This window comes from Piliocolobus tephrosceles, chromosome 6 (genome assembly GCF_002776525.5).
Source record: "Piliocolobus tephrosceles isolate RC106 chromosome 6, ASM277652v3, whole genome shotgun sequence".
In the NCBI taxonomy this organism is placed as follows: domain Eukaryota; kingdom Metazoa; phylum Chordata; class Mammalia; order Primates; family Cercopithecidae; genus Piliocolobus; species Piliocolobus tephrosceles.
In genome coordinates, this window is record NC_045439.1 from 17,108,826 (window position 1) to 17,135,649 (window position 26,824).

General features: G+C 43.7%; 1 protein-coding gene across 9 annotated transcripts in view; it reads left to right on the top strand.

Annotated features, from left to right (window-relative positions):
• FOXN3 (forkhead box N3) overlaps positions 1-26,824 on the top strand; it is a 473,349-nt gene that overhangs the window by 268,188 nt on the left and 178,337 nt on the right. For all 9 annotated transcript variants that reach the window (XM_023205414.2, XM_023205413.2, XM_023205418.2 and 6 more), the window contains one exon: positions 10,455-10,591. In XM_023205414.2, the coding sequence (XP_023061182.1) occupies positions 10,455-10,591 (137 nt within the window). The remainder of the gene's footprint in view (positions 1-10,454; positions 10,592-26,824) is intronic.

The following is a 26,824-nucleotide window of genomic DNA, read 5'->3' on the forward strand; positions in this document are numbered from 1 at the left end:
CTGGAGGTGGTGGTGCTGGAGGTGGTGGTGGAGGTGGTAGTGGTGGTGATGGGGGCTGAGGATGAGTTTTGTGGAAACACGGGGGAACCTGCAGCTGTGAGGGTATCAGCTCTTGCCCCAGCCTTCCTTCTTTCTCTCCTTCACTTCCTCTCTCCCTCTCTCTCCTCCTCTCCTTCCTTCACTCCCTCTGTCTCCATTTTTTTCCTTCTCTCTCTCACCCTTACTTCCTCCCTCCCTCCCTCTTCCCTTCCCCTGTTTCTTCTTCCCTCCCTCTTCCTCTCATCCTTTCCCTCCTCCCTTCCTCCCTTTACCTCTCTCCCTCCCTCTCTTTCTGCCCCTGTCTTTCCATCCCTTTCTTCTCCTCTCTTGTCCCTCCCTCTTTCCCTCTCTCCTTCCTCCTTTAGGGGCAGCTGGGCCCTGAGGAGTTGAGCCAGAGCCAGGTCCAGAGTAGAGGAGGAGCCAGTCTTGGCAGGAGGGGAAGGCACTTTGTGCACAGGGGGCAGAAATGCAAGGCCAGTGTTCAGGGGCCCCAGGGAATTAGCTGGGCACTCATAGTGAAATCAACCTAGGCCATTTCCAGGAGAAGCCTTCAAGCCTGCCAGATCCTGGGAGACCATGGGATATGCTGGACAGAATGACAGCTTGATGAGGAGTGCCAACTCTGGGCCACCTCTCTATAAAGCTACAGGTGTCTTTTGGTGGTGAGGAAGTGGACCATATCCGCTCCAGTTCCCACCATGAGCTCAAGGATCCCTGAGAGAACAGTGGCCTCAGAGGCCCAGCTGTCCCAGCCAGGGAGACCCTTCTCTTATCCACCTCTGCCCACTCCAGTTTTATTCTCTAAGTCAGGCTGTTGCCCTGTCCTGCCCCCATGCAGTGTGGAGGGCAGGGCCTCTCCTTCTCAAGGAAGGAGGTGGCAGGTGGTAAGCCCTTTGGGGCAGTGACCTCTCTGGGAAGCCCTGGACTGCCGTACCAGCCAGAGCATCTCTCAGTGCGCACAAAGACATGACTCAAAGCAAGTGGCTTTCTCAAAGTCCCACGTCCCTCTTGGCCCTACTCCAGTGGCCGGCTCTTTGCTTTGTTCTATTTTGATCCTTCCATTTCCACCACCATCTTAATGCATCTGAAACAAAACACTTCTTTTGGACCAAGGAAAGTAACATCAGACTATGGAAAGGAAATAGTCATATACAATGTTTTTAGATGAAATCTGCATGATTTCACAATTTAGCAAGGACCTATTCCATCTGGGCAGGCACTGAATGGTTTGGAGCTCAGTGTCAAGGAAAGCTGGCTATTTAATATTTTGTTACCACCATAATAAGAAGAGCTGATTTTATGTCAGCCAAGTAAGGGCTTTTCATTCAGAGTTTCTCTCTTGTTGCCCAGGCTGGAGTGCAGTGGCACTGTTTTGGTTCACTGGAACCTCCACCTCCTGGGTGCAAGTGATTCTCCCGCCTCAGCCTCCCAAGTAGCTGGGACTATAGGTGCCTGCCACCATGCCTGGCTAATTTTCTGTGTTTTTAGTAGAGACAGAGTTTCACCATGTTGGCCAGGCTGGTCTCGAGCTCCTCAGGTGATCCGCCTGCCTCTGCCTTCCAAAGTGCTGGGATTACAGGTGTGAACCACTGTGCCTGGCCCGAGAAGCTGGTATTTATTGAACTGCTACTGTGTGCCAAGCAAGCACAATATTATCTCATTTAATCCTGACAACAATCTTGCGAAGCAGGCATTATTAAGTCACTCCCATTTGTGGATGAAAAATTTGAAGCTCAGAGCAGTTACGTATTTTGTCCAAATCCACACAGCTGGGAAATTGAAACAAGACTTGGACTCAGGTCTGTCTGACTCCAGTGTCCATGTCAGCCAAGTAAGGGCTCCGCTTTGAAAGCACAATAATGTGTTTCTCACTGACCCCACACATGCGTGGTACTGGCCTAGAACAGAAAGCTGGCTGTGTTGGTAAACTGGGGAGGAGATGGAGACCTGAGGACCCATGTATTCTAATTAATCTGTAATCACACGTTCCCAAAGCATAGAATGATGGGCCTTTGGGATGATTTCATCTCAGCACCTAATTTATAGATGAGGAAACTAAGACCTGGGGTGGGGAGTGAGCTGCACGGATGCGGTGATTTCTCAAGGCAGTGATGGTAGGTGCAGCCCAACCAGGTATGTGTTCTTATTACGGATGGGGTAACTTACTCTAGTCTGTGCCTGTAGCCCCCACCGGGGTCTTCCTTTTCGATCATGGAACACTTGACTTAGGCCATCATCAACACCCCACCCATCCCACAGGACCCAGCCCAAATCCCTTAGCCCCGAAAACCCCTTCTCTGGTTTGTAAGGTTCCTAAAACTGGGAGGTGTGAGTCTGAATCCTGGGTGCTAGTATTGGAGCTGTAGGACTGTGGGCAGTGAACTATGGACGATGTTTTTACAAATAAGGTCTTACTGAAGCCCAGCCACGTTTATCTGTTTACACTGATGGTTGCTTTTGTGCTATGATGGCAGAGCTGGGTTGTTGCAGCAGAGACCATGTGACCTACAGATACTATAGAATGTACTTTGAGAAGTTGTTGGAACTGGCCATGGATTAGAGGTGGCTGGTAAAGGACAGAGAAGTTGTTTAAGAAAAGTTTACTAACTGCTGTTACAGAGGAACCAGTTGATGTTAAACCTCTAAAGCCAGACCACCTCAGGTCTACCATGACATTCATGAGCTTCTGTTGGAAAGGTTGGGGTCAGTGAGGATATGGCAGAGGGAAGAGAGGTGGCTTACGCAGTCCGTTCCTCCAGGTACAGTCGCGCATTGCGTAATGGAGGAGTATGTTTTGAGAAATACATCGTTAGGCAATTGCATCATGATAAGAACATCACAAAGTATACATACACAAACCCAGTTAGTACATATGTTTATATACATATTTTTTCATATGGGAAATCAAACGATCCCACACCATTACTGAATATCAGTTACTTCTCCTACTTGATTTGCATTGCCAGTGTCAACTGCTATCTATCAGGTTTCTCTCTCTCTCTCTCTTTTTTTTTTTTTTTTGAGATGAAGGTTCACTCTTGTTTTCCATACTGCAGTTCTGTGACACGATCTCAGCTCACCACAACCTTCGCCTCCCAGGTTGAAGCGATTCTCTTGCCTCAGCCTCCCAAGTAGCTGGGATTATAGGCACATGCCACTGTGCCCAGCTAATTTTTTGTATTTTTAGTAGAGATGGGGTTTCACCATGTTGGCCAGGCTGGTCTTGAACTCCTGACCTCAGATGATCCACCTGCTTTGGCCTCCTGAAGTGTTGGGATTACAGGCGTGAGCCACTGCACCCTGCTGTATCTCCTTTTTTTAAGAAAGAGACAGGGTCTTGCTCTGTTGCCTGGGTTGGGGTGCAGTGGCACAATCATAGCTCACTGTAACCTCAACTCTTGGGCTTAAGCAGCAGTCTGGCTAATTTTTATTTTTATTTTTTTAGAGATGGGGTCTCACTGTATTGCCCAGGCTGGTCTCCGACTCCCAGACTCATGCTGTCCTTCTGCCTTGGCCTCCCAAAGTGCTGGGATTACAGGTGTGAGCCGCCACCTGGCCTCAGAGTACATTTGGGAGCTGTCCTCCTTTCTCCATCTCATTGCTGCCACCTGAACCAACACCCGTGGTCATCTCGGGCCCGGACCATCGTGTCAGTTCTCTGCAGGTGCTCTTGCCACTTCCAGCCCATTTATTTCTCACACAGCAGCAACTTCCTCTCTTCTAACTCATGGCTTATTCTGTTTCCTTCCTAGCAGGTATTACAGTCTGTCATAATCTTGCTTATTTATTTCTTTACTTACTATGTTTTTTCCCTTCTAGAATCCAAACGTCAGGAGGGTGGTCTCCTTTTTGTATTGTTTTGTATTCACAAATGGATCCTTCATGGTGCCTGGCATGTGGTAGGCACCATAGGAATGAATGAATGCATGAACTAATGAAGGAAGGAATGAATGAAGGTGGTTAGTGTTAGAAGCACCCTCCAAAATGGTGTGTCAGAAACATCAAAAGATATTGTTTCCAGATCACCAACACCTACCCAGCTCCTCACTCTATTTTGTTTTTGTTTTTGTCTTGTTTTAATATCTCATCAGCTTTACAGGGTTACAATTGTCTTAAATATTTCTGAAATGTAAATATCATCTGCATAATAAGATTGTTATAAAATGTAAACTTTCAGTATTGTTTTAATTTTTAAATTATTATTATTATTATTATTTTTTTTTTTTGAGACAGAGTCTCGCTCTGTCACCCAGGCTGGAGTGCAGTGGCCGGATCTCAGCTCACTGCAAGCTCCGCTTCCCGGGTTTATGCCATTCTCCTGCCTCAGCCTCCCCAGTAGCTGAGACTACAGGCGCCCGCCACCTTGCCCGGCTAGTTTTTTGTATTGTTAGTAGAGACAGGGTTTCACCGTGTTAGCCAGGATGGTCTCGATCTCCTGACCTCGTGATCCGCCCGTCTCGGCCTCCCAAAGTGCTGGGATTACAGGCTTGAGCCACCCTGCTCGGCCCTTTTAAATTATTATTATCATTATTATTATTATTTGAGATGGAGTCTCACTCTGCCACCCAGGCTGGAGTACAATGGCGTGATCTCAGCTCACTACAAGCTCTGCCTCCAGGGTTCCAGTGATTCTCCTGCCTCAGCCTCGCAAGTAGCTGGGATTACAGGTGCCCTCCATCATGCCAGGCTAATTTTTGTATTTTTGTAGAGATGGGGTTTCACCATGTTAGCCAGGCTGGTCTTGAACTCCTGACCTCGGGTGATCTGTCCATCTTGACCTCCCAAAGTGCTGGGATTACAGCGTAAGCCTGTTTTAATTTTAAAGTCTAAAATCATACTTTTTTTTTTTTTGGTCCTTTTGTCTGTTTTGTTTGTTTCTTTTCATAGCTGAACGTTCTGGACAAACTAAAATTGTTACAGGCTACCCTGCCCTAGCCAGGGCAGGACAGGCCTGGGCAGAGGTAGCGCCTGCTCCCCTTTGACATGGGGCCTGTCTCCTTATCCCCGTTCCTTAGGTACTGCCCCAGAGCCGTGTGTAAGTCCCCCACTGTTGCTGACAGGGGGCTTTCTTCCTCACAAGTGGTGAGAAGGGGGAAAAGACGCAACCAGACACTACTGTCCTAGATCAGTGGTTACCAAACTTTGTTGACCCAGCTTCCCAGTAGAAAGTGTATGTTACTTGGTGATTAGTAAACATGTATATACACAACTATGCAAATACAAATTTCACTATTTGTTACTGCAGATATATTGTAGTCCATTCTATTTGCTTCTAGTTTGTTACATTCTGTTCCATTAAAATAGTGCTGCTTATGATCCATTCCATTCATTTCATGACCCATGAATGTATCTGGCCCACAGTTTGGATAACAATGTTTAAAATATAGGCTGGACCTAGTGGCTCATGCTTGTATTCGCAGCACTTTGGGAGGCCAAGGCAGGCGGATCACCTGAGGTCAGGAGTTCGAGACCAACCTGGCCAATATGGTGAAATCCCGTCTCTAGTAAAAATACAAAAAAAAAAAGTAAAATAAAATAGCTGGGCATAGTAGTGGGCACCTGTAATCCCAGCCTCTTGGGAGACTGAGGCGGGAGAATCGCTTGAACCCAGGAGGCGGAGGTTGCAGTGAGCTGAGATTGTGCCACTGTACTCCAGCCTGGGCACAACAGAGTGAGACTCCATTTCAAAAAAAAAAAAAGATTTAATTACTTTTTTTTTTTTTTAAACATTTTTTGCTAACCATTTCTTCCTACAGTATGGGCTCTTGTTTGCTTTTCTTTTTGTACATTGTTTTTTTTTTTTTTTTTTTTTAATATTTCTAACAGAGTTGATTTTTATTCCCCAGGTGATTTTTAATTTTAAAATAAACTTGTGCTTATCCATAATTTTTTTTACTCATTTTTCCATGTAACTTTTCTCATTAGTTTTTTTTCTGGGGGTTAGTGTATATATGTATATGCACACAAAAATGTGAGTGTGAATACAAACATATACTTTTCTATAAATGAATATTCTTCCCTTATTATTTTGAATTCCTTAGCACTTAATGGTGCATGGCCCTCACAGTTATTTTTATTTTTATTTTTGAGACGGAGTCTTACTCTGTCGCCCAGGCTGGAGTGCAATGGCGCGATCTCAGCTCACTGCAACCTCTGCCTCCCGGGTGCAAGAGATTATCCTGCCTCAGCCTCCCGAGTAGCTGGAATTACAGGCACCTGCCACCAAGCCCAGCTAATTATGGTATTGTTAGTAGAGATGGAGTTTCACTATGTTAATCAGGCTGGTTTCAAACTCCTGACCTCAGGTGATCCACCCACCTTGGCCTCCCAAAGTGCTGGGATTACAGGCGTGAGCCACCATGCCCGGCCTATTTCTTTTTTTTTTTTACAAAAAGCATTCCATGGCGGGTGCAGTGGCTCACACCTGTAATCCCAGCACTTTGGGGAGGTCAAGGTGGGCGGATCACTTCAGGTCAGGAGTTCAAGACCAGCCTGGCCGACCTGGAGAAACCCCATCTTTACTAAAAGTACAAAAATTAGCTGGGTGTGGTGGTGGGTGCTTGTAATCCCAGCTACTCAGGAGGCTGAGGCATGAGAGGCTTGAACCCGGGAGGCGGAGGTTGCAGTGAGCCAGGATTGTGCCAGTGTGCTCCAGCCTGGGCAACAAGAGCGAAACTCTATCTCAAAAAAAAAAAAAAAAAAAAGCACTCCATAGTCTTGTCTTCAGATAAGATGCAGATATTTTTCTAAGAAAGCTCCAACTCTCAAACTTACTACACAAGTATAATCAAGTTATAACCTTCTCTCTCCTATTAGGAATATTAAATGTAATTTTTCCTGGCCTAAGTAACTTGAGCATTCTATCCTTTGCATATTTCCATTTTTAAAGTTTTCAAGTAAACCATTTTACTACTCCAAACTGTTACATGAAACCCAGGAAAATGCTTGAAAATGAGACGTGGTGCCGGCCTCTCTCGTGGGCCTTCCAAGCGCAGCCCGATACTGTGCTGTGGTTGCTGGTGGCCCTCCCGTGGGTGTGTCCTTAAGATGTCTTTTGTTTGTTTGTTTCCTCTTTGGAATGCCAGCATTGCTAAGTATGAGATATGTTGAAATTAGTGTCTGGATTGTAAAAAACTATCAGCAATTTCAGACCTTTCTTATTGTAAAATGCCAAGTAGATCAGGGTAGGAACCTTATGAGCCAAGCTCCCACAGCACTTTGGGAGGCTGAGGTGGGCGGGTCCTTTGAGGCCAGGGGTTCAAGACCAGCCTGGCCAACGTGGTGAAACCCCATCTCTACTAAAAAAAAAAAAAAAGTTAGCTATGCATGGTGACACATGCCTGTGATACCAGCTACTTGGTAGGCTGAGGCACGAGAATCACTTGAACCTGGGAGGTGGAGGTTGCAGTGAGCCCAGATCACATCACTGCGCTCCATCCTGGGTGACAGAACAAGACTGTCTCAAAGAAAAAAAAACAAAAAAAATATTGGGAGATGGTCACGATGAACTGACCAGCTTTGGAATTAAACCTCAGCTTGATGTTGACAGTGCAGAGACCTGGGCAAAAGACTTTTAGTAGCCAGGTAATCATGAATCAGTGACAGTAGCTTCCTGAGCAAGGTAGAAGTCCCAGTAGTGAGTGATTGTGGAGTGTGGGGTTCATAGAAAGCAGATGTAGGGAGTGATGAAAATAGAGGGGGAGTTGAGAATGTTGAAAAGCTCTTCCCAGTGAATTTGTTGAGCCAGGACTACCAGTGCATTCGAATAGATGATCATTTTATCTTCACTCGCCCCGTCTGTTTGCTGGAGGCCCTTCCCACTGCTGCTGTTGGAGATGAAAATCAATCAGATTTGGTTCAATGAAAGACATTGTACAGCCAGTTTCACTCTCTTTCTTGTGTCCAAAAGGAGATTTTCATGATGCTGTCTGCCATTTATTGAGTACCTGTAGGTAGGGCCGCAACTCAAGGTGTTTTATATTATGCCATCTCTGAGCCTCCCAACTATCTCTAAGTGGGTCACTGTTTTACCAGTGAGGAAGCCAAGACTTCCCATGGCGCTGTGATTTGTGCAGGGCCACTCAGGAAGCGTCTGTGTGGCTCCGGACCACCTGTTCTTACTATTCTTCAGCCTGCCTCTCTGCATCTGGATCAATTACCTTGTGAATATCCTGCACAGTCCTGGGGGTTTATTCTGCTTAACTTTTGTTTTTATTTTTATTTATTTATGTGTTTTGAGATGGCGTTTCGGTGTTGTTGCCCTAGCTGGAGTGCAAATGGTGCAATCTCCACTCGCTGCAGCCTCTGGCTCCTGGGTTCAATCTGCCTCACTTTTAAATGGCAGCATACATTAATATGGGTATACAAGGGTACGGTAAACAAGACACTTAGGTTAGGATTAGGAGAAACCACATTGTTGGTTTATGGTTATTTCCCTGAGAGGGCCAACTGTTTGTCCTTCATTTCTTTGTCATATTTATTTTTTTAGCATAAGATTAAATGGTCCCACCCTGAAAGCCACCATGATGAGAACAAAAGCCATTGGGTTTCCAGAATTAAGATAATATCATTGCAGAAATGTTTGGGTCACATGTCAGCCATGGCCCTCAGTGTAGCTATTGCTGGTTTGGTGCCTTGGGTGCAAGAGATCAGAAAGGCAGGTCCCGCTGGCCCAGGGCTCCACCCGGAGCCTTTGATGGAATCATGCCAGACCCCTACTGTTGACAGGATTTGGTGGTTTGTTTTATGTTATCCAAATTTGGTAGTTATCTCCTCTCTTCCCCCCAAAACCTCTCTGCTTCTTAGCTTTTGGCTTTCTTCTGCACAACTCTTTCCCAAAGGCAAGGATGAAGGTTCCAGGGCAGATTATTGAGTGGCCCCCCTGATTTACTTGGCAAGTCTCACTGCTCCCCCTGAACTATTCTGGGTTTGAGAATGTGTGTGTGAAAGGAAAAAACACATAGGAATGTTGAATTTTCTAAAGTTGAAATCTTTCAGGTCTTTACACATCCGGTTGGTTAAACTGAGAACACTGATGTTTGAGCGTAGAGTGTCCAGCCAGACTCTGACCTGTGTCTGGGGTCAGGCCTGCACGTGGGGGTGGCTGACTAGAGTGGTCAGAGGTTCCAGTCCCAGCTGTGGCTTTGAGCAATTCCCCTATTCTCATTGCACCAGAAAGAGTTAATTCCAGTTGCACAGCTTGCTGATGTTGTTGATAATAAAGTATTTTAATGGGCTCTGTGAATAATGTTTGTAAGGAAACTACTTGGGTGAACTAATGACTGAAACACAGATTTTTTAAAACTTTATAAAAGATTTTAGGAGTAACTTGTTTTTACAGCTCCTTCAGTGGGATTTTTTTGGGTTGTCCCCTTCCCCCATGTTAGTTAAACAGCTTCTTGTTTGCTTTCTAAATGTTGGAGGACAACATCAATCTTACTGTTGGCTGAAAGCAGGAGGTGGGCACGGGTTTATGTAATTGAACTTCTTTTCTCTGCAAATCAGTAAATATTTACAAATGACCTTATCAAACAGTTTGGGTACATTCGGTCACTTGAAAGTGTGCAGCCAGAGGAGCGACTGCCTGTGGGCCTGCTGCCAGTTCCAGGGGGGCCTCAAAGGAAGGACTTACATTTTTAAAAATAGGCTGTCCATAGACCAAACGCCTCACAGGAAGTGGGCCTGACAGGAAGCCTCCCTCTCTCCACAGAACAGTTTTAGAAAATTTGCATTTTAAAGTTTGACTTCTAAAGATTCAACTCTTAACGGCTGGAGTCGATTGCTGGGAACTGAGGAATCCAAAAAATAAATAGTGGATTCTGAATTGGGCTTACCATTGCTGCCTGAGTTCTTTTGTTTCTTAGGGAAGGTAATTACAGAATCCCATTCCAAGAGTAAATGTCATTCTTTTGTGAGTAAGTTGGAAAAAAACAAGGAGATTACTTGTCTGTTGTTATAAAATGGTCCCGATGTCATACGGTTTTAAAACATAACTAAATTTTTAGAGCAGAGATGGACTTTTGGGGGTGTCTTGGCCCTCTTTTTTATTTTCTTCCCCAAACATTAGAAATCTGACACAGTTAAACTCATTTTTGAAGAGAATGCACATGTTCTTCAATGTTGACGCTGAAAAATGAGATGCTTCTTTTTTTGGTAGTTTGCATATGAAAATTGTTATATTGTTGTATCACCATAATCTGGTAATAATATGTTCATTTTGCCTATCAAACATAATACAAATAAGATTGAAGTGCATTTTATGGAGTTCTACTGTCAGTATAATATTTATGGCTGGCAAACAGTCAACAAATGAGAAAATTTTTACAATAAATAAGTGATAATAGCTATATATCTACTTATTGCAAAGTACTTAATAATTCTGTATTAATGCCTTTGTATTTTAATTTTCTTTGCAGAGTATTGGGAAAGGGTCGTTGTGGTGCATAGACCCAGAGTATAGACAAAATCTAATTCAGGCTTTGAAAAAGACACCTTATCACCCACACCCACACGTGTTCAATACACCTCCCACCTGTCCTCAGGCATATCAAAGGTAAGCAATTCAGACTTCTTTTTTTGGTCTACTGAAATGGCATTATTTTGGCAGAGACCTGCGTGGAAATTAATTTAATAGGCCGTATGAGATTTTAAAAATAACTGCAGGTAAATGAGAAAGAAATTAAGTATTATTAGGAGGCATATCCATTGTTGTATTTCCTACAAACCTTACCGCTGCTGCAGCTTCAGAGGAATGTGCTTCCAGAAGGCTTCATAGTGGGTGAAATCATGTCTTCCTGGGTAGAAACATTTACAAAGAAAAGTTGATGGCTTTCACATCTTGGTGTTTGTCACGTTTTGTTGGGATAAAAGTACAGGAACGAGTCAAGCAGGCGACTCCATCGTCCTCTCATCTGGCTGGTCTCTGCAGACGATCAGTGGAGGCTCACTCATTTGTCCCCGTTGTTGTCTTTCTCAGTCTCCATGTAGACGGTGCTCCCAGGTGACCATTTGTTGTGGTTACTTGGTCTTTGCTTCTTCAAGGAGAACAGTAGAAACAATAGAGACATTTCATCCTCTCACATGTCCGTTTGTTTGAGACAGTAAGGCCATGGGTACCATTTTTACAAATATGTAATTGGAAGGGAGGGTGAGTAGCCAGCCTGTCACTTTTTAAAAAAAGTGTCTTAATGTTAGATTCCAAAAGAGAGCCAAATAATCAGAACCAAATTTTTAAGATCGATTTTTATCAATACATAGTGCTTGAGTTTGAAATGCATTCCTCAACTCTACAAAAAATATTTTAAAATGTATAGAAATGTTTCTATCGTAACCACCTAGTTAAAAGGAATTATCCTTGGACAGAAAGTTGAGGTTAATTAGGGATGGCATGATGTCATAGACTTCAGGGATTTTACAGTCCATTTCTTTGCAGATTCTTTTCCTAGTCTGCTGTTTGTTCTGCAGGAGGGAGCACAAAGTGATCTTCTGAAATAGCATTAATGAAGTTCTTGTGCATCTCAGTTGAGAAGCATTCCATCACAGGCCCTAGACAATCAGTCTTCAGCAAGAGACAGGGAGGAACAGCTGGGCTCTCTGAGAAGACTGCTGTATGTCTGCCTTTGCTAGGCGATTAGCGTGATGGTACCCATAGCAACTGGAGCGTCTCCATAGTAACGCGTAGCCGAGACAGGTGCAGTTGCATCACAAGGCTGTTTGTTGCCTGGCAAAAGGACAGGCCATTAGTACTTAGATATACGCTGTTGCCTTAGAAACAAATAACCCTACATAGCAACTACAGTTGGTTTGAAAGGTTTGGTGTGGTGGGGGGGAAGGTTGTAGCAGCTTTTGTCTGTGTTCATAAAAATCAGTGGAAGCATACTTTATTCAAAATGACAACTTGAGGTCATATAGCTGTAGGAGAGAAAATGGGATTTTCCAAAGCAGCCCAGCCAACATCGTAGACATGTCCAGAAGGACAGAGCCATATGCCTGGTTTTCTTCTTGTGGCCACAGCCACTCCCCAAATGGAAGAGAACCAGGATTGGAGTGGAGAATTGCCGATGTACAAGGTTGGTGAAGGAGGACATGACACTAATTATTGAAATATTTCCCAGATTCTCATGTTTCTTTGTCATTCTACTCCCCCCACCCTCCAGGCTGCATGGAATACCCTTCTCTGGCTTTTCCAGTTTGCACCTCAGAAGTATTTCATCTCCCTTTGCTTCTAGGAAGTTCAGAACATAAGTGTTACTCACTGGGTCATGTGTTGGTTCATTTAGACCAGTATTTTGTTGCCAAATGTGACCCCGAGGGAAACACAGTAATTATTTAATAATTTGAAGGATTATAGAGGAGCTCTGGGGGTTGGAACAGGAATGCATATTCAGGCGAGAGGCGTTCTGAGCTGGCCTTAGCTTAATGACTTCATTTGATTTTTAATATAGACATAAAAATGCAGACGAACCAGAGCTTTTGGAATGAAAATCATTTCCGAAGGAATATTTCAGACCCCGCTCCGTCACCTCCAGCCTTTCTCCCCAGTTGACTGAGGGGAAAAAAAAAAAAGAGTTTCTGCCTCTGCCCATGCGGTGCTTAGATTTCACCTCCACAGAGGTCACTGGCTGTGGAGGGAGATGACAGATGAGATTCTAGTCTGCCTCTTCCATGCCTTAAGTCCAGGAGAACAAGTCACTTTCTCTTTCCTGGGGACTGTCATCCCTTCATCTGAAAGCTGAGAGTTTGCTTCAGGATCCTCTAGTGTGTGAAATTGCACTGAAGCCACTGAACACCGGGTAATTGTACAATATTTCTGTGTCTTACAGTGATGTGGCATTTGGCTCAATTCTAAGCCATCAGGCCACTTGTTGACATGACCTAGAGAAGATGGAAGTGAAACAAAGCGAGCCTTTAAACAGGGACCCAAAAATGCTGAATTGACGTGCTCTGGCTGGGTCCGCTGTGATGCAGGGAATCACCTGTCAGCCCCTTCCTGGATCGCTGTGAGGGGCACCTGGGAAGTGCTTGGCTTTCACGGAGCTGGTACTTAGCATGCTGAAGAAGATGGTGATTATACTAAATGGGCGGTTATTGCTAGGACTTGCAGGTGTGCTTGGCAAATGTCACTCTGAACTGAGCTGCAGATGGCTGGAAATGCTGTGGGAAAAGTGAAGCATTTGAAAGTACTGCCCAGACCTTGCTCACATACAAATACCATGCTAAATATTGAGATGTGTAGACCCATGCTTCTGTTTTCTTTTTTTTTTTTTTTTGAGAAATACTCAGTACCGATGCAACCATCCTTTTTTTCTTTTTGAAACAGAATCTCGCTCTGTCGCCAGGCTGGAGTGCAGTGGCATGATCTTGGCTCACTGAAACCTCTGCCTCCTGGGTTCAGGGGATTCTCTTGCCTCAGCCTCCTGAGTAGCTGGCACTACAGGCACGCGCCACCACACCCGACTAATTTTTGTATTTTTAGTAGAGACAGAGTTTCACCTTGTTGGCCAGGCTGGTCTCGATCTCTTGAACTTGTGATCCACCCACCTCGGCCTCCCAAAGTGCTGGGATTACAGGCGTGAGCCACCGCACCCGGCCCGTGCCTCTGTTTTCTAAAGTGCCCTTTTGAATGTATAGTAGGATGTTCTTCCACACCTGCTTTGTTGATATCAAGTTTGTGAATTGTTTTTAATCGAAGTGCAGAGCTCAGTGTGGAGTACTTCAAACCAAGTGACTTAAACAACAGAAATGTACTGTCTCACGGTTCTGGAGGCTGGGAGTCCAAGACCAGTGTGTCGGCAGGGTTGGTTCCATCCGTGGGCTGTGAGGGAGCGTCTGTTCCACCCCTCTCTCCTAGCTTCTGGTGCTTTACTGGCATTTTACTGGAATGCTCTTGGCCTTCTTTGGCCTGTAGAAACATCACTCTGATTTCTGCCTTCACCTTCACTTGGCGTTCGTTTTCTTGTGTGGTGTCTATGTCCAGATTTTCCCTTCTTGTAAGGACACACTGGTCATATTGGCTTAGGGGCCCATCTTTCTCCCGTAACGATTCATCTTATTTAACTGATTACATTTGCAACAGCCCTGTTCCCAAATAAGGTCACGTTCAGATGTATTGGAGTCTAAATCTTCAATGTATGAATTTTGGGGAGGCATAAACCACCCCATAGCAACCCTTTTCTTAAGTGAGACATTTTGCTGATAAAAATATGGAGAAGCAGAAAGTAAGGAAATATTTATAGAACAGAATGATGGGGTTGGGGGCAGTGGTGTCAAAGGGATTCTCCTGAAGTTGCTCCCAGTTGCCAAAGCTGGGACAGTGGTGAGCCGCAAAATAAATAACATAGTGTTGGATTATAACTGGAAATATAAATACCTATGAGTCCAGACTGATAGAAATAAATGATTGAATAAACGAACAAACAAACAAGAGAAGAGACACATTTCCCATACAGAGAGTTCTAAATGCTTGATGTAGCTCTTTCTCCACTGAAAGAGGTGGGACAGAACTCTCCACTCCCTGAATGGCTGCACTTAATGACCTGCTTCTAAAGATTAGAGCCTGGAAAAGGACGTTTGGAATGGACAAACCTGGTGAACGCTGTGTCACAGGTGATGAAAATACCATCCTCAGTGATGTGATGTTGATACCAGGTACCTCTCTTAGGACATCATAAATTTAGCACTTCAGCTTTGTGGTCTTTCTCCCCCAACACATAACCCCAGTCTAGTCATGGGAAAAACATCAAACAATGATTTTGTCCTTCAGCAGGGACATTCTACAAAAATAACCTGGTCCTTACTCCCCAAAGCCCCAAGGTCATCAGAAACAGGGAAAGTCTGAGAATCTGTTACAGACCAGAGGAGGCTAAGAAGACATGAGGAGCAAATGTGTCCTGTGATGTCCTGGATGGGATCCTGCAACCAAAAAAGGACATGAGGGGAAAATTTGCAAAATATGAATTAACTGTGCAGTTTAGTTAATAGTAATAGTAGTATGCTGCATGTTTATAGCAGCACAATTCGCTGCTGCAAAGATATGGAACCAACCTAAGTGCCCATCAACCTATGAGTGGATAAGGAAAATGTGGTATATATACACCATGGAATACTACTCAGCCATAAAAAGGAACAAAATAATGTCTTTTGCAGCAGCTTGAATGGAGCTGGAGGCCATTATTCTTTTATTTTATTTTATTTTTTGAGACGGAGTCTCACTCTGTTGCCAGGCTGGAGTGCAGTGCTGCGATCTTGGCTCACTGCAACCTCTGCCGCCCACATTCAGGTGATTCTCCTGCCTCAGCCTCCCTAGTAGCTGGGATTATAGGTGCCAACCATAATGCCCGGCTAACTTTTGTAGTTTTTAGTAGAGACAGGGTTTCACCATCTTGGCCAGGCTGGTCTCGAACTCCTGACCTCGTGATCCACCTGCCTCAGCCTCCCAAAGTGCTGGGATTACAGGCGTAAGCCACTGTGCCTGGTCTGGAGGCCGTTATTCTAAGTGAAATAACTCAGGAATGGTAAACCAAATATCATATGTTCTCACTTATAAGTGGGAGCTAAACTGTGAGGAAGCAAAGGCATGAGAATGATATAATGGACTTTGAGGACTCGGGGGGGGTGGGGGGTAGGTTGGGAGGGGGACGACGGATAAAAGACTATCTATGGGGTAACAGGTGCACTAAAAGCTCAGAAATCACCACTAAATAATTTATCCATGTAACCCAAAACCATCTGTACCCCAAAAACTATAGAAATAAAAAAATACCAGTGTTGTGACAAATGTCATGTTAGTAATATATGGTGTTAACATTAGGGAAAACTCAGTGAGGGGTGTACAGGAGCTTTCTGTGCTATCTTTGTAACTTTTCTGGTTTTTTTGTTTTTTAAAGCAGTCTCCACAATGCAGACTCATTGATCAATTTTAAATATCCAAATCGTTTTTGGTAGAATGGAAAGTAAAATCACTACATCACTGAGAGTCACCTGACCTACTTCAGTGAAGAGCTGGTTGTGAAAGGCTCTTGCTTTTGCCTCATTCTCTGGAAGATCCGCTGAGCCACACGAGGGGTCTCTTTGTAGTTTGGCTGCCACAGTTCTTGGAACGGTAGTTTTGTGAAATGACACTCCACTGGGCTTAGTAGAGTACCCGTGGCTGAGCTCGGGCTACTCAGGCACACCGAGCCACGCCAGCTTGCTTGGGGAATCTACACCTTTGCCAAGGAGACTCTGGCGTGTGGCCTTCAGAATCTAGATCTGGAAAGTGGAATGAGGGGTGGTGTATTTCGGTTGCTTGCCCGTACCTCTTCAGAAAAGTCCATCGAGCTGTTCTAATCTTTATGTTGCCTGTGCCCCTCCTTCCTAGATACGTCATTTCTCATTAAAGAATATGCATATTTTAGTGTTTCCAATAGACATTGCCAAATTGCCTTCTGATTTTACACTCGGTTCTAATCCACATTCCCACCAACTTTTTAGGAAATTTCTATTTTTCTAACCTTTCTCAATGTCTGATAGTTAAATGAAAAGACAGTTCCCCAGTGGGTGACCTTGACCTTGTGATTTTGGTACTTATAGAGGGGGTATTTAAACTTTATATCACTACATTCACACCCTATAAACAGTAGCTCTCCCCATAATAATGTTTATGACAACAGATTGTTTTTAGAGAGTGACATATATATGGGTCTTATGTAATACCTTCTCTGCTATAGGCACCAATCCAAAGTCAGTTTCCAGAAACACATTTTAATCCTCTCTCAACATGGTTGGAGAACAGGTTTTGCATTTAATCAAACAGTATGGTTTATGGAGAGTTTCCTGGATGATCGGTTTTCAGAGCCAGTGTTGTTTTGTGTTTCCTTGGTAATTCCAAAGAAATTCCAGCATCCTGTGTGCCTTTGGCCTCTGTGATGGATTGGCCATGATTGGGTGTTAGATGGTCAGAAACTGATTGAGAGAGTTTTTTGTTCTTCAATGAGCTTTCCTTTTTTTTTTTGCTTTAAAATTTTCAGTGTAAAAATAATGACATCGTAATTCTATATTTCATGTAAAGTATTATGGCTTAACATGTACAAAGTTAGAAAAATTCACAAGACTTTCATTTGTTGATCTAGGTCTAAAGATTTATTTTTTGGATGACTATAAAGTTTGCAGAGTTAGAATATTTCAAGAAAGTTTCTTGGCTCGGTGTGGTGGCTCATGCCTGTAATCCCACACTTTGGGAGGCCAAGGTGGGTAGATCACTTGAGGTCAGGAGTTCAAGACCAGCCTGGCCAACATGGTGAAACCCCGTCTCTACCAAAAAATATAAAAATTAGCTGGGTGTGGTGGCAGGTGCCTGTAATCCCAGCTACTTGGTAGGCTGAGGCAGGAGAATTGCTTGAACGTGGGAGGTAGAGGTTGCAGTGAGCCAAGATTGTGCCATTGCACTCCAGCCTGGGCAATAGAGCGAGACTCTATCTCAAAACAAACCAAACAACCAAAAGAAAGTTTCTTTTACTCTCATCTTTTTTTTGAAAATCAATTCCAGACATTTTAGCTTCTCCTTTAGCTCTGTTTCTTTTTGCTTCTTCAGAGGAATTTAATGAGCTGAAAGAAAGAAGAAAAAAAAAACCCACACACATTAATGGCAAAGATTTTAGCCTTTCTGATATTGAGGTTCTTAACGAAAATGGCAGATTTTAGTGCTGACTCGGCAAATTCTATTTTATCCTGCCTGCTGCCCTATTGAATTTTTTTTTTTTTTTTTTGTAATTTAAATGTCTTCATAGAGTAACACTGCTAAGGGTATAGGAATTGTACAGAGTGGTCACCGTATATTCAAATTAACAAAGTTATCAGTTTTTCTTCACCAGGTAAATAATCTTCGGCTGTCGTAGTGAGGCTGAGAATACTAGATGGGGGAATTGCATTGGGAGGAGGTAGGGAAGGTACTGAGGTGTTTAGGGAACTCATCCTTTTAGACAATTAGAAGATTAGAAAATCCTTAAAATGTTAATCTTGTTAACATAACGGTGTTAATTCCTCCACTCAGAATGCTGAATTTGCACACAGCAAGGAATAGCTTATTCATTGCTTGGATAGGATCCAATAATTTTTTAATTTATAAGACATCTTTCATTCTAGTTATTCAGAGTGTTGTGCATTTAATAGTTGGCAAAAGCACTGCAAAGCCACAGTGAAATCAGTTTTTTAACTTCCATTGAAGGAGTTTAATTGTTAGATTGTTGTGTCCTTGCAAGTGTTAATTCAGTCAAGCATAAAGAAAGAATGCAAGGATTTAGATTAGTTGCTTCATTATTACACTTATATTTACTTGAAAGCAACATATTTGATGGAAATCCAAAATAGTTTTTTAAATGCCCCTCATATTCAACACACTTATTTGGCTAAGTTTAATTTAAAAGCGTGAGGCATTATGCATTTTGAAAGATTATGTTTAAACAGCACCTTTTTGCTTGGAGTAATTTTTAAAAGAATATTAAATTTAAAAAAATCAATATGAAGCTTCATGGTGCTAAACAGGTAGAAGAGTGTGGTAAATTAATGCGGTAAAATAGATGTGGGATTGAATACCAGCGCTTTCTAAATGATAGTACTTCCAAATATAAATTACATTTTGTTAAAAACTTGGAGCGGATGAAGAATAGGAAAGGCTTAAATTGTAAGGGCACGCTCTTTAAAAAACACAGTGCTCATTTACAGTGGGAGCTGTAAAAATCCATTAGTTGGCTATAATTTTATTTTCATATCAAATCATATTATCTTTTGACTCCCATTATATTTCCTGAGTTAGTCTCATAGAATAATTTTGGTCTCAGCATTTTGCCTTCAGTATGCTGTTCATTGTACATTTATTTCTGAGTCAGTCCTGTGTTGTTTTATTTAAATGGAAAACAGTCCCTGTTATCTTTGAGTACTTTGTATCGGGGTAGCTCATGAATATTGTGCCCAGTCATCCAGTTTCATTCTGTTTTCACACTCACTTTGAAAGTCGAATGTTTAAGTAGCCGGGCTGATTATATCTACTTTACTCAGGTACTGAGTCAAACTCATGGCTGAGAGAGCCACTCTGAGTTACCTTTTTATCTTCTGACCTCCTGAGGTGCCCTCAGTCCCTGGTTTGTATTTTAATAGCCAAAGCGTTAGAAGTTCTTTAAATCTACTACAGATAAATTTCCATTGACCTAACTCCTGAGATGATGGATACCAAACAAGCTCTGTGTTTCCAATACCTCATGAGAAGAAAGTTGCAGTGTTGATGGGTCCAGTAGGGGCCTGGAGTCTTTGCAGATTTGCTTGGTGTGAGTATTTGCTTCTTGGGATAGCCAGCCAAGGATTCCTGAGCACAGTGACACCTTAGGCATTGTTAGAGGGGGAAGTGTCTGCAAAGTGGGGCTGACCTGCGTTCTGCATATTTGTCAAACCCCTCGCCTTCCCAGAGGAGGAGAAATTGATCCTCATGTTAGAAATATGAAAGAACTGTCAAAAGTGCATGAAATCAACCACGTACAGCGTGAAACAACAGGCAGGACTTTGTCTTGTAGAAGCGTAAAAATGGCAAATTTTTCATCAATAATAGAAAATAAAAACCTGCTACCAGCACATCTAAGATGGTCTCATAGAATATTTTTGATCTCAGCATTTTATCTTCTCCAAGTTCTGGTCACACTAAATACTTCCAGATGTTCTAGATTAACTAAGGAGGGAGATTAAGAAGTAGAGGTGCAGTAGAATTAGATCGGAAGTGGAACCCATCATTCATAAAAGATTTGAAGAACATAGAATGGGGGATTGATAAGGACAGTGATCAGGCTGGCAGGGGCATCCATGTGTTACTGTTGAAGAACTGGGAACATGTAACCCGGGAAGAGCACCTTCAGAAGGTTAGCATGCCAGCCATGCGCACCATCATGGACTTGATGGATCGAATTATAGAAAGAAGGATTTGGGCTCAAGACAGAATAGCATCTGACAATGTGCCAGATACATAACCGAAGCTGGGTAAATGCTTGAGTTGATGGGTGGATGGACAGATGAAGGGGATGAAGGTAGAATGAGCTACCCCCAGTGATGCCAGTCGAGGCTAGACAACCAGCTGTCAGGGTCATCCCAAGATTTAACTCTTACTGGAGAACTGTAGGGTTATCCCTTCCAGCTCTTGAGATGTTGTTTCTGTCTATTGAGCTGCCATGCCAGTCGAGGGCTATCCCTCTGTAACGTGGTGTTTGTAGTTTATAAGGGGGAAATGAAACATGAGGAAATAGATGCATAGCTTTGTTAGCCAGCAATGAGAGGTCAGGCTCTTCTCTTGAAATTAAGTGCAGATTTCAAGACCATGATGGGACTAACTCAGTTACTCTTCGTTCTGTGTCATCCAGCTTTTTGATTCATGCCCTACAATTACCTCCCTTGTTTTAGTGACACTTCTTTGCATTTCCTTCCGTGTGAATAAAATGATCACGGCAGTGTTTTGCCAAGCAGAAGATCATTTCCAAAAGCTGTCCATCAAATCATCCCGACCTCCCCCCTATTGTTTATCCACTGAATTAATGAGAATAACACCCACCCTTTGCACAAATCTCCGTGGAAGAGCCAAACTGGTGTCCTTGTTTTGTGGAAGCACATGTTCTTGGCCAGAGTCTCTGATCACATTCATAACCTTTTGTTTTTCTTACATAAGGTTCGTGTTGCATTATTTGTCAAAGCATCTCTGAGACTCTGCCATGGATGTGAGAGGTACGGAAAGAGCGTGGGAAGCATCAGAGATTCCACATTAATTCCTAACTTCTGCTGATTTTTAAATCATGTGGAGAAAACCTCCATAAACCATTGAGACACATTAAAAAAAAATCCTTATCTTCTCAGATTCAGTTGCTTAATCACCGTAGTCCAAGTTGAGACATGTTTCCTGTGTATTTACTTTTAAATGGAAAGTTTTGGTCAAAGTCTGTTTATGAGCTGCTTATTCCAATGTATGTCTCTCTAACACACATTAGTTCCCCCCTTGCCTCAGAACACACGCCTCAACCAGTTTGGCAAGGAGAAAAATGAACGGGAAAAAACACATTCGGAGGGGACAAAACATTAGCAAATTTTAGTAGCTTTTTCTACCTCCTTCCCCTGCACCCCCCTTCCGTCTTCTCTTTCCTCTCTCTTTCCCTTTGCAGTTGTGAGGCCTCTGAATGAAAGCTTTTTGTTTGTTTGTTTTAACTGTAAGGAGAGCAGAGTTTCTTAACTTAGGATTCTTCTGAACTGGAAATTGCCCCACCCCCACCCTCCTATTCTTTTTTTTCTACTGATGAGAAACACTTCGAGAGATTTCTCGGCATTTCAAGCTTCCCAGCAGGGTCCCGCATGGGAGGTGGGGGTTCTGGCCTGGCTTTGGTGCAGTCACCAGCCCCCAGGCCTCCAGCCCAGGCTTAGCTTCACCTGCATTTGCAGGGGAGTGGCCCCGAGTTGGTGCTACAGATGGACGTAGCAGCTGTGTCACCCTCAGGAGGAAGAGGCCAGTCTGAGGAAACAGTGAGGAAGCAGAGAAACGAAAAAGATCCCACAAGTCTGAAGCTCTCAAGCCGTGACTCTGGCTTCCCCGCCGGCCCGATCCTGCCCGCAGTAGACCAGGAGTCAGAAACTCTGTCCTGGGCCTGTCTCCCACCAGCTTTAGTGCCTCTGAGAGGTTCTGCCTTCCCAGCATGGGAAAGAGCAGAGAACCACACACTTGCCCTGGCGCAGGCGGGGACTGGAGGGTCTCCATGCTTCCTCCCAGCTCCTGCAGGTTGGCCACTGTCGCAGCAGGCCCAGAGCTGATCTCAGTCTTAGAAAGAAGCTCAGGTTAGAGCCTCACCTGGGCCACTCGCTAGCTGTGTGACCTTGGACATGTTACCTGAAGCCTCTGGTCTCTGAGCCTCCGTTTTGTTACTCATTGTGGCATAAGAATACTTGTCTTAGGCAGGGCACAGTGGCTCACACCTGTAATCCCAGCACTTTGTGAGGCCGAGGTGGGCAAATCACCTGAGGTCAGGGGTTTGAGACCAGCCTGGCCAACATGGCAAAACCTCGTCTCTACTAAAAATAACAAAAATTAGCTGGGTGTGGTGGCGGGCACCTGTAATCCCAGAAGCTCACCCAGGAGGCAGAGGTTGCAGTGAGCCGAGATTGCACCATTGCACTCCAGCCTGGGCAACAAGAGTGAAACTCTGTCTCAAAAACAAACAAAAAGAACACTTGTCTTAAATGAGTGCTTTAGGGATTAAGTAAAATGATGTACCAAATGCCTAGCCCTCGTCCTGGCCAGGGAAGGTCAATGAATTCCTCACCATTGCCACTATCTTTTGATAATTGCATGGTCTTGTTTCTGCAAACGCTGCATACTAATTTTTTTTTTTTTTTTTTTGAGACAGAGTTTTGCCCTTTCACCCAGGCTGGAGTGAAGTGGTACAATCTTGGCTCAGTGCAACCTCTTCCACGCCTCCCTGCCCACCCCCAGGTTCAAGTGATTCTTCTCCCTCAGCCTCCTGAGTAGCTGGGATTACAGGCACCTGCCACCACACCCGACTAATTTCTGTATTTTTAGTAGAGCTGGGGTTTCGCCATGTTGGCCAGGCTGGTCTTGAACTCCTGACCTCAGGTGATCTACCCATCTCAGCCTCCCAAAGTGCTGGGATTACAGGTGTCAGCCCCCGTGCCCAGCTGGGATTACAGGCATGAGCCACTGCGCCCGGCTGCATACCAGTTTGGCCCTTGTATATATGGTTTTGTATTGTAAGGAATCTTTTTACACTTTATGTTCTGTGCTTTCCCCTAGATTTAAGATCTGTGAAAACCAGGACCCTTTGCACGTTCTCCCTGTGATATAAACTTCGCATGTAGGTGTTATTCAAAATATATTATTTATCAATGATTTATCTTAGAATGCGTAGCATAGCTTATGAGAGTAGTGCAAAATATTTTCCTTTAGTTGCCCTGGGATGCCAGAAATCCTTGGCTACCCTCCTCCCCTTTACAGTCACAAGTCCAGACGTTTGGAGGGGGAGGGAGAAGCTGGACTCTGTATCTCTTCTCTCTAAAGACAATTTAGCAGTTTTGCAGTGTTGGTGTTTCTGACCTTCCATCTACTTCCCCATCTGTCTGCCAAGGTCTGGGTGTCCCTCTGGGTATGCATGAGGCCAGACTGTTTGGACCTGGTCATTCTTGAAGCCTAAGAGACCCATCACGCTGCCCTGGGATAGAAAAGTTATAAATTCCAGGCTGTTGACTCCAAGGCACCAAATATTGTCACAGGAGGAAACATTTTGCAGCTGCCATAGAAAATGCAAATGCGGCTGGGCATGGTGGCTCACGCCTGTAATCCAGCACTTTGGGAGGCTGAGGCGGACGGATCACCTGAGGTCAGGAGTTCAAGACCAGCCTGGCCAACATGGCAAAACCCCATCTCTACTAAAAATACAAAAATTAGCTGGGCTTGGTGGCACGTGCCTGTAATTCCAGCTACTCAGGAGGCTGAGGCAGGAGAATTGCTTGAACCCAGGAGGCAGAGGTTGCAGTGAGCCAAGATTGTGCTGCTGTACTCTAGCCTGGCAACAGAGCAAGACTCCATCTCAAAAAAAAAAAAAAAAAAAAAGGAAATATGCTGAAGGTGGTGCAGGCCAGGAATTGCTCCAGCTTTGTCTCGTTCATTATTCCTTTGAAAGGAAGCCTCCCTCTGCTTCTCTGTACATTTCTGTGGAACTGGCACTTGAAAGGTAAGGCACCGGAGCTCTCCCTACCCCAATCATAATGGGAAAAGTTTTCGCCCCAGGCCAGCCCAAACACTCAATTGTGTTCTTTCTCTACCAGATACATAATCCGTGTTTAAATCTCTTGGCAGTCACTCATTAGTTTTTTTCCCCTACATTCTTTTCTTCTTTGATGAGAACAAAGCCCGGCTCCTCCCAGCTCCCAATCTTTCTTTTCTCTCCCAGGAAATCTCCCTGTCGCACTTTGATCCCTTAGGAAGAAAGTCACCCAAATGCTGTCCTTCTCTACCTGCTAAAAGAGGAAGATCTCAATTCTTTGTACTTCCAAATAAGTGTTCAGAACTCACAAATCTGTGGTGCCAGAGGCCCTGATTTTTCTGGAGGCATTCTGGCGGCGTGCCATGGCCGGACTACCTAAGGACCCCTCTCTGGGACACATCCCCCTCCCTGATTTGTAATGGACTGTTCTTGAGAAAGGAAGGATTGGACATATGGTAACTCGGAATTTCATTCTTATTAAAGCCCTTTGAAGTTCTCTCTAACACCACCGCTTCTTACCCTCACCCCTTAGATATGGCATGTTCCATCATCAGAGTTGTTGAAGTTAAAGTTACAGGAAAACCAACCTGAGTTTCTCTAATACAACTCTTTGATGTAGAGTAAAACAAAAATCTATTTCCATCTGATATTCTAGGCTTCTAAGAAATGAACTATGAAAGTAAGCTCTTTAGCACTATAGGATTGTAAAGAATTTTAAATTTATTTTATTCCATCTGCTTTGCACTCCAAACCATTCTGGATTTTGATTGAGAGGCAGAAAATCAAGCATTTATTGGGCACCTACTGTGTGTCAGACTTGGTATACAGACAGCATGTGAGAGGCCGTCATGTGCCCATAAAGAGCAGGTCACACAGCTTGCAGATGACTGAGCTGGGACCTGAGCCGGCCTGATCTGACAGTTCTGACCCCAGAGCCTGAGTTGTTCTCAAGGTAATTTGCCGCCTTGTGGTCACTGTCTTCTACAGAAACATTCTTCCGTGAGCTTTGGAAAGGAAGAATGACATATCACTTGTGAAAAAGGAATTTAGGGCCGGGCGCGGTGGCTCAAGCCTGTAATCCCAGCACTTTGGGAGGCCGAGATGGGCGGATCATGAGGTCAGGAGATCGAGACCATCCTGGCTAACACAGTGAAACCCCGTCTCTACTAAAAAATACAAAAAACTAGCCGGGTGTGGTGGCGGGCGCCTGTAGTCCCAGCTACTCGGGAGGCTGAGGCAGGAGAATGGCGTAAACCCGGGAGGCGGAGCTTGCAGTGAGCTGAGATCCGGCCACTGCACTCCAGCCTGGGCGACAAAGCAAGACTCCGTCTCAAAAAAAAAAAAAAGAAAAGAAAAAGGAATTTAGGGTTTGTAGCATAGTGAGAGTAAGAGAGATGGGAGGTGAGAGCTCCTGCCATTGGAAACTGGGAATGGTGAGGGAACAATAACAATTAGAGGGAAAGTCATGGAAATTGATGGGGAAGGCGTGCAGAGGAAGCAGAGAGGATTTTGTGTGGACCGATGGATAGATGGATGGATGGATAGATGGATGGATGGAAGCACCATTAGGAAGATGGGGTGGGGGTGACTAAGGATCATGAATGTGTGTGTATGTGTGTGTGTGTAAGGATCATTTCTGTTTTAGACAACGTAGAAAAGCGAATGTAGGGTGGGGAGAAAATCACATAGTAATATTTTAGGGATTATTTATACTGTTTGTTTAATAAGAAAAAAAGAAAGTCAAACCTCACCATATTATAAAGCTTTCTTGTCCATCGATTCTTCTTAGAGCAAATGAGGGTTTTCTCTTGTTTTGTTCCTCTTAAATTCTCAGTCATTTTGGGAATAAATGTCTATACTTCAGCTATCTTTCTAATCATTTCTTATATGTGATTTTTTTTTATATGTCTGTAGAGAGAACTGACAAGGGCTCTCACCATCTTTTGAATTTAGATTTTTTTTTTTTTATTATTGTTCTGCCGGGCACGGTGGCTCACACCTGCAATCCCAGCACTTTGGGAGGCCGAGACGGGCGGATCACGAGGTCAGGAGATCGAGACCATCCTGGCTAACACAGTGAAACCCCATCTCTACTAAAAATACACACACACACACACACAAATAGCTGGGCATGGTGGCAGGCGCCTGTAGTCCCAGCTACTCGGGAGGCTGAGGCAGGAGAATGGCATGAACCCAGGAGGCGGAGTTTGCAGTGTGAGCCGAGATCGCGCCACTGCACTCTAGCCTGGGCGGACAGAGCAAGACTCCGTCTCAAAAAAAAAAAAAAAAGTAAAATTATTGTCATAAGAGCAATATATATTTTGTTAACATTCTTTAAAAATAAAAATCTCTCTAACCACTCTCCTGAATCGCCACTATTGTACACAGTAAATATTTGTGAAATAAAAATGAATAGATATCATTAGCATCCTTTTATTTGGTATTGAAGTCATAAAATGGATTGAAGACACAGGGTTAATTTTATTTTGTTAAGGAATAAGCAGTGAAGATTCTTACAAAAATGCCTGGCTGATTTGTGGGTGACCCAAGTGTATAAAAATTAAGCCCTAAATAATTATCAAAATAGTGTTTTTAAGTAGCATATTTGCTGAGGCAAGACTGAGATTGTAGGAATAATAAGTCTTGTTGGTCATTTTGGCTGTGCCAAGTTTTACCACTTGTGGCAAAATGCTACATGTGAGGATGTTTTCAATAATCTAAGCAGGTGCAGGAATGATACGCAGTTTGAGAGACACAGCTGAAAGTAATGTGCTGTACCACTGAGTTGTTTTACAATTACTCTTGGAAAACTTGGGGAGTTTTTGGTCCTTCTGTACTCCCAGCTTTATTGAAATATGATTGATGAATAAAAATTATGGATATTTAAGGTGTACAGTGCGATGTTGTGTTATACACATTATAAAATGATTACCACAAACTAATTAACATATCTATTACCTCATATAGTTGCCATTTGTGTGTGTGTGTGTGATGAGAATAGTTAAGATCTACTC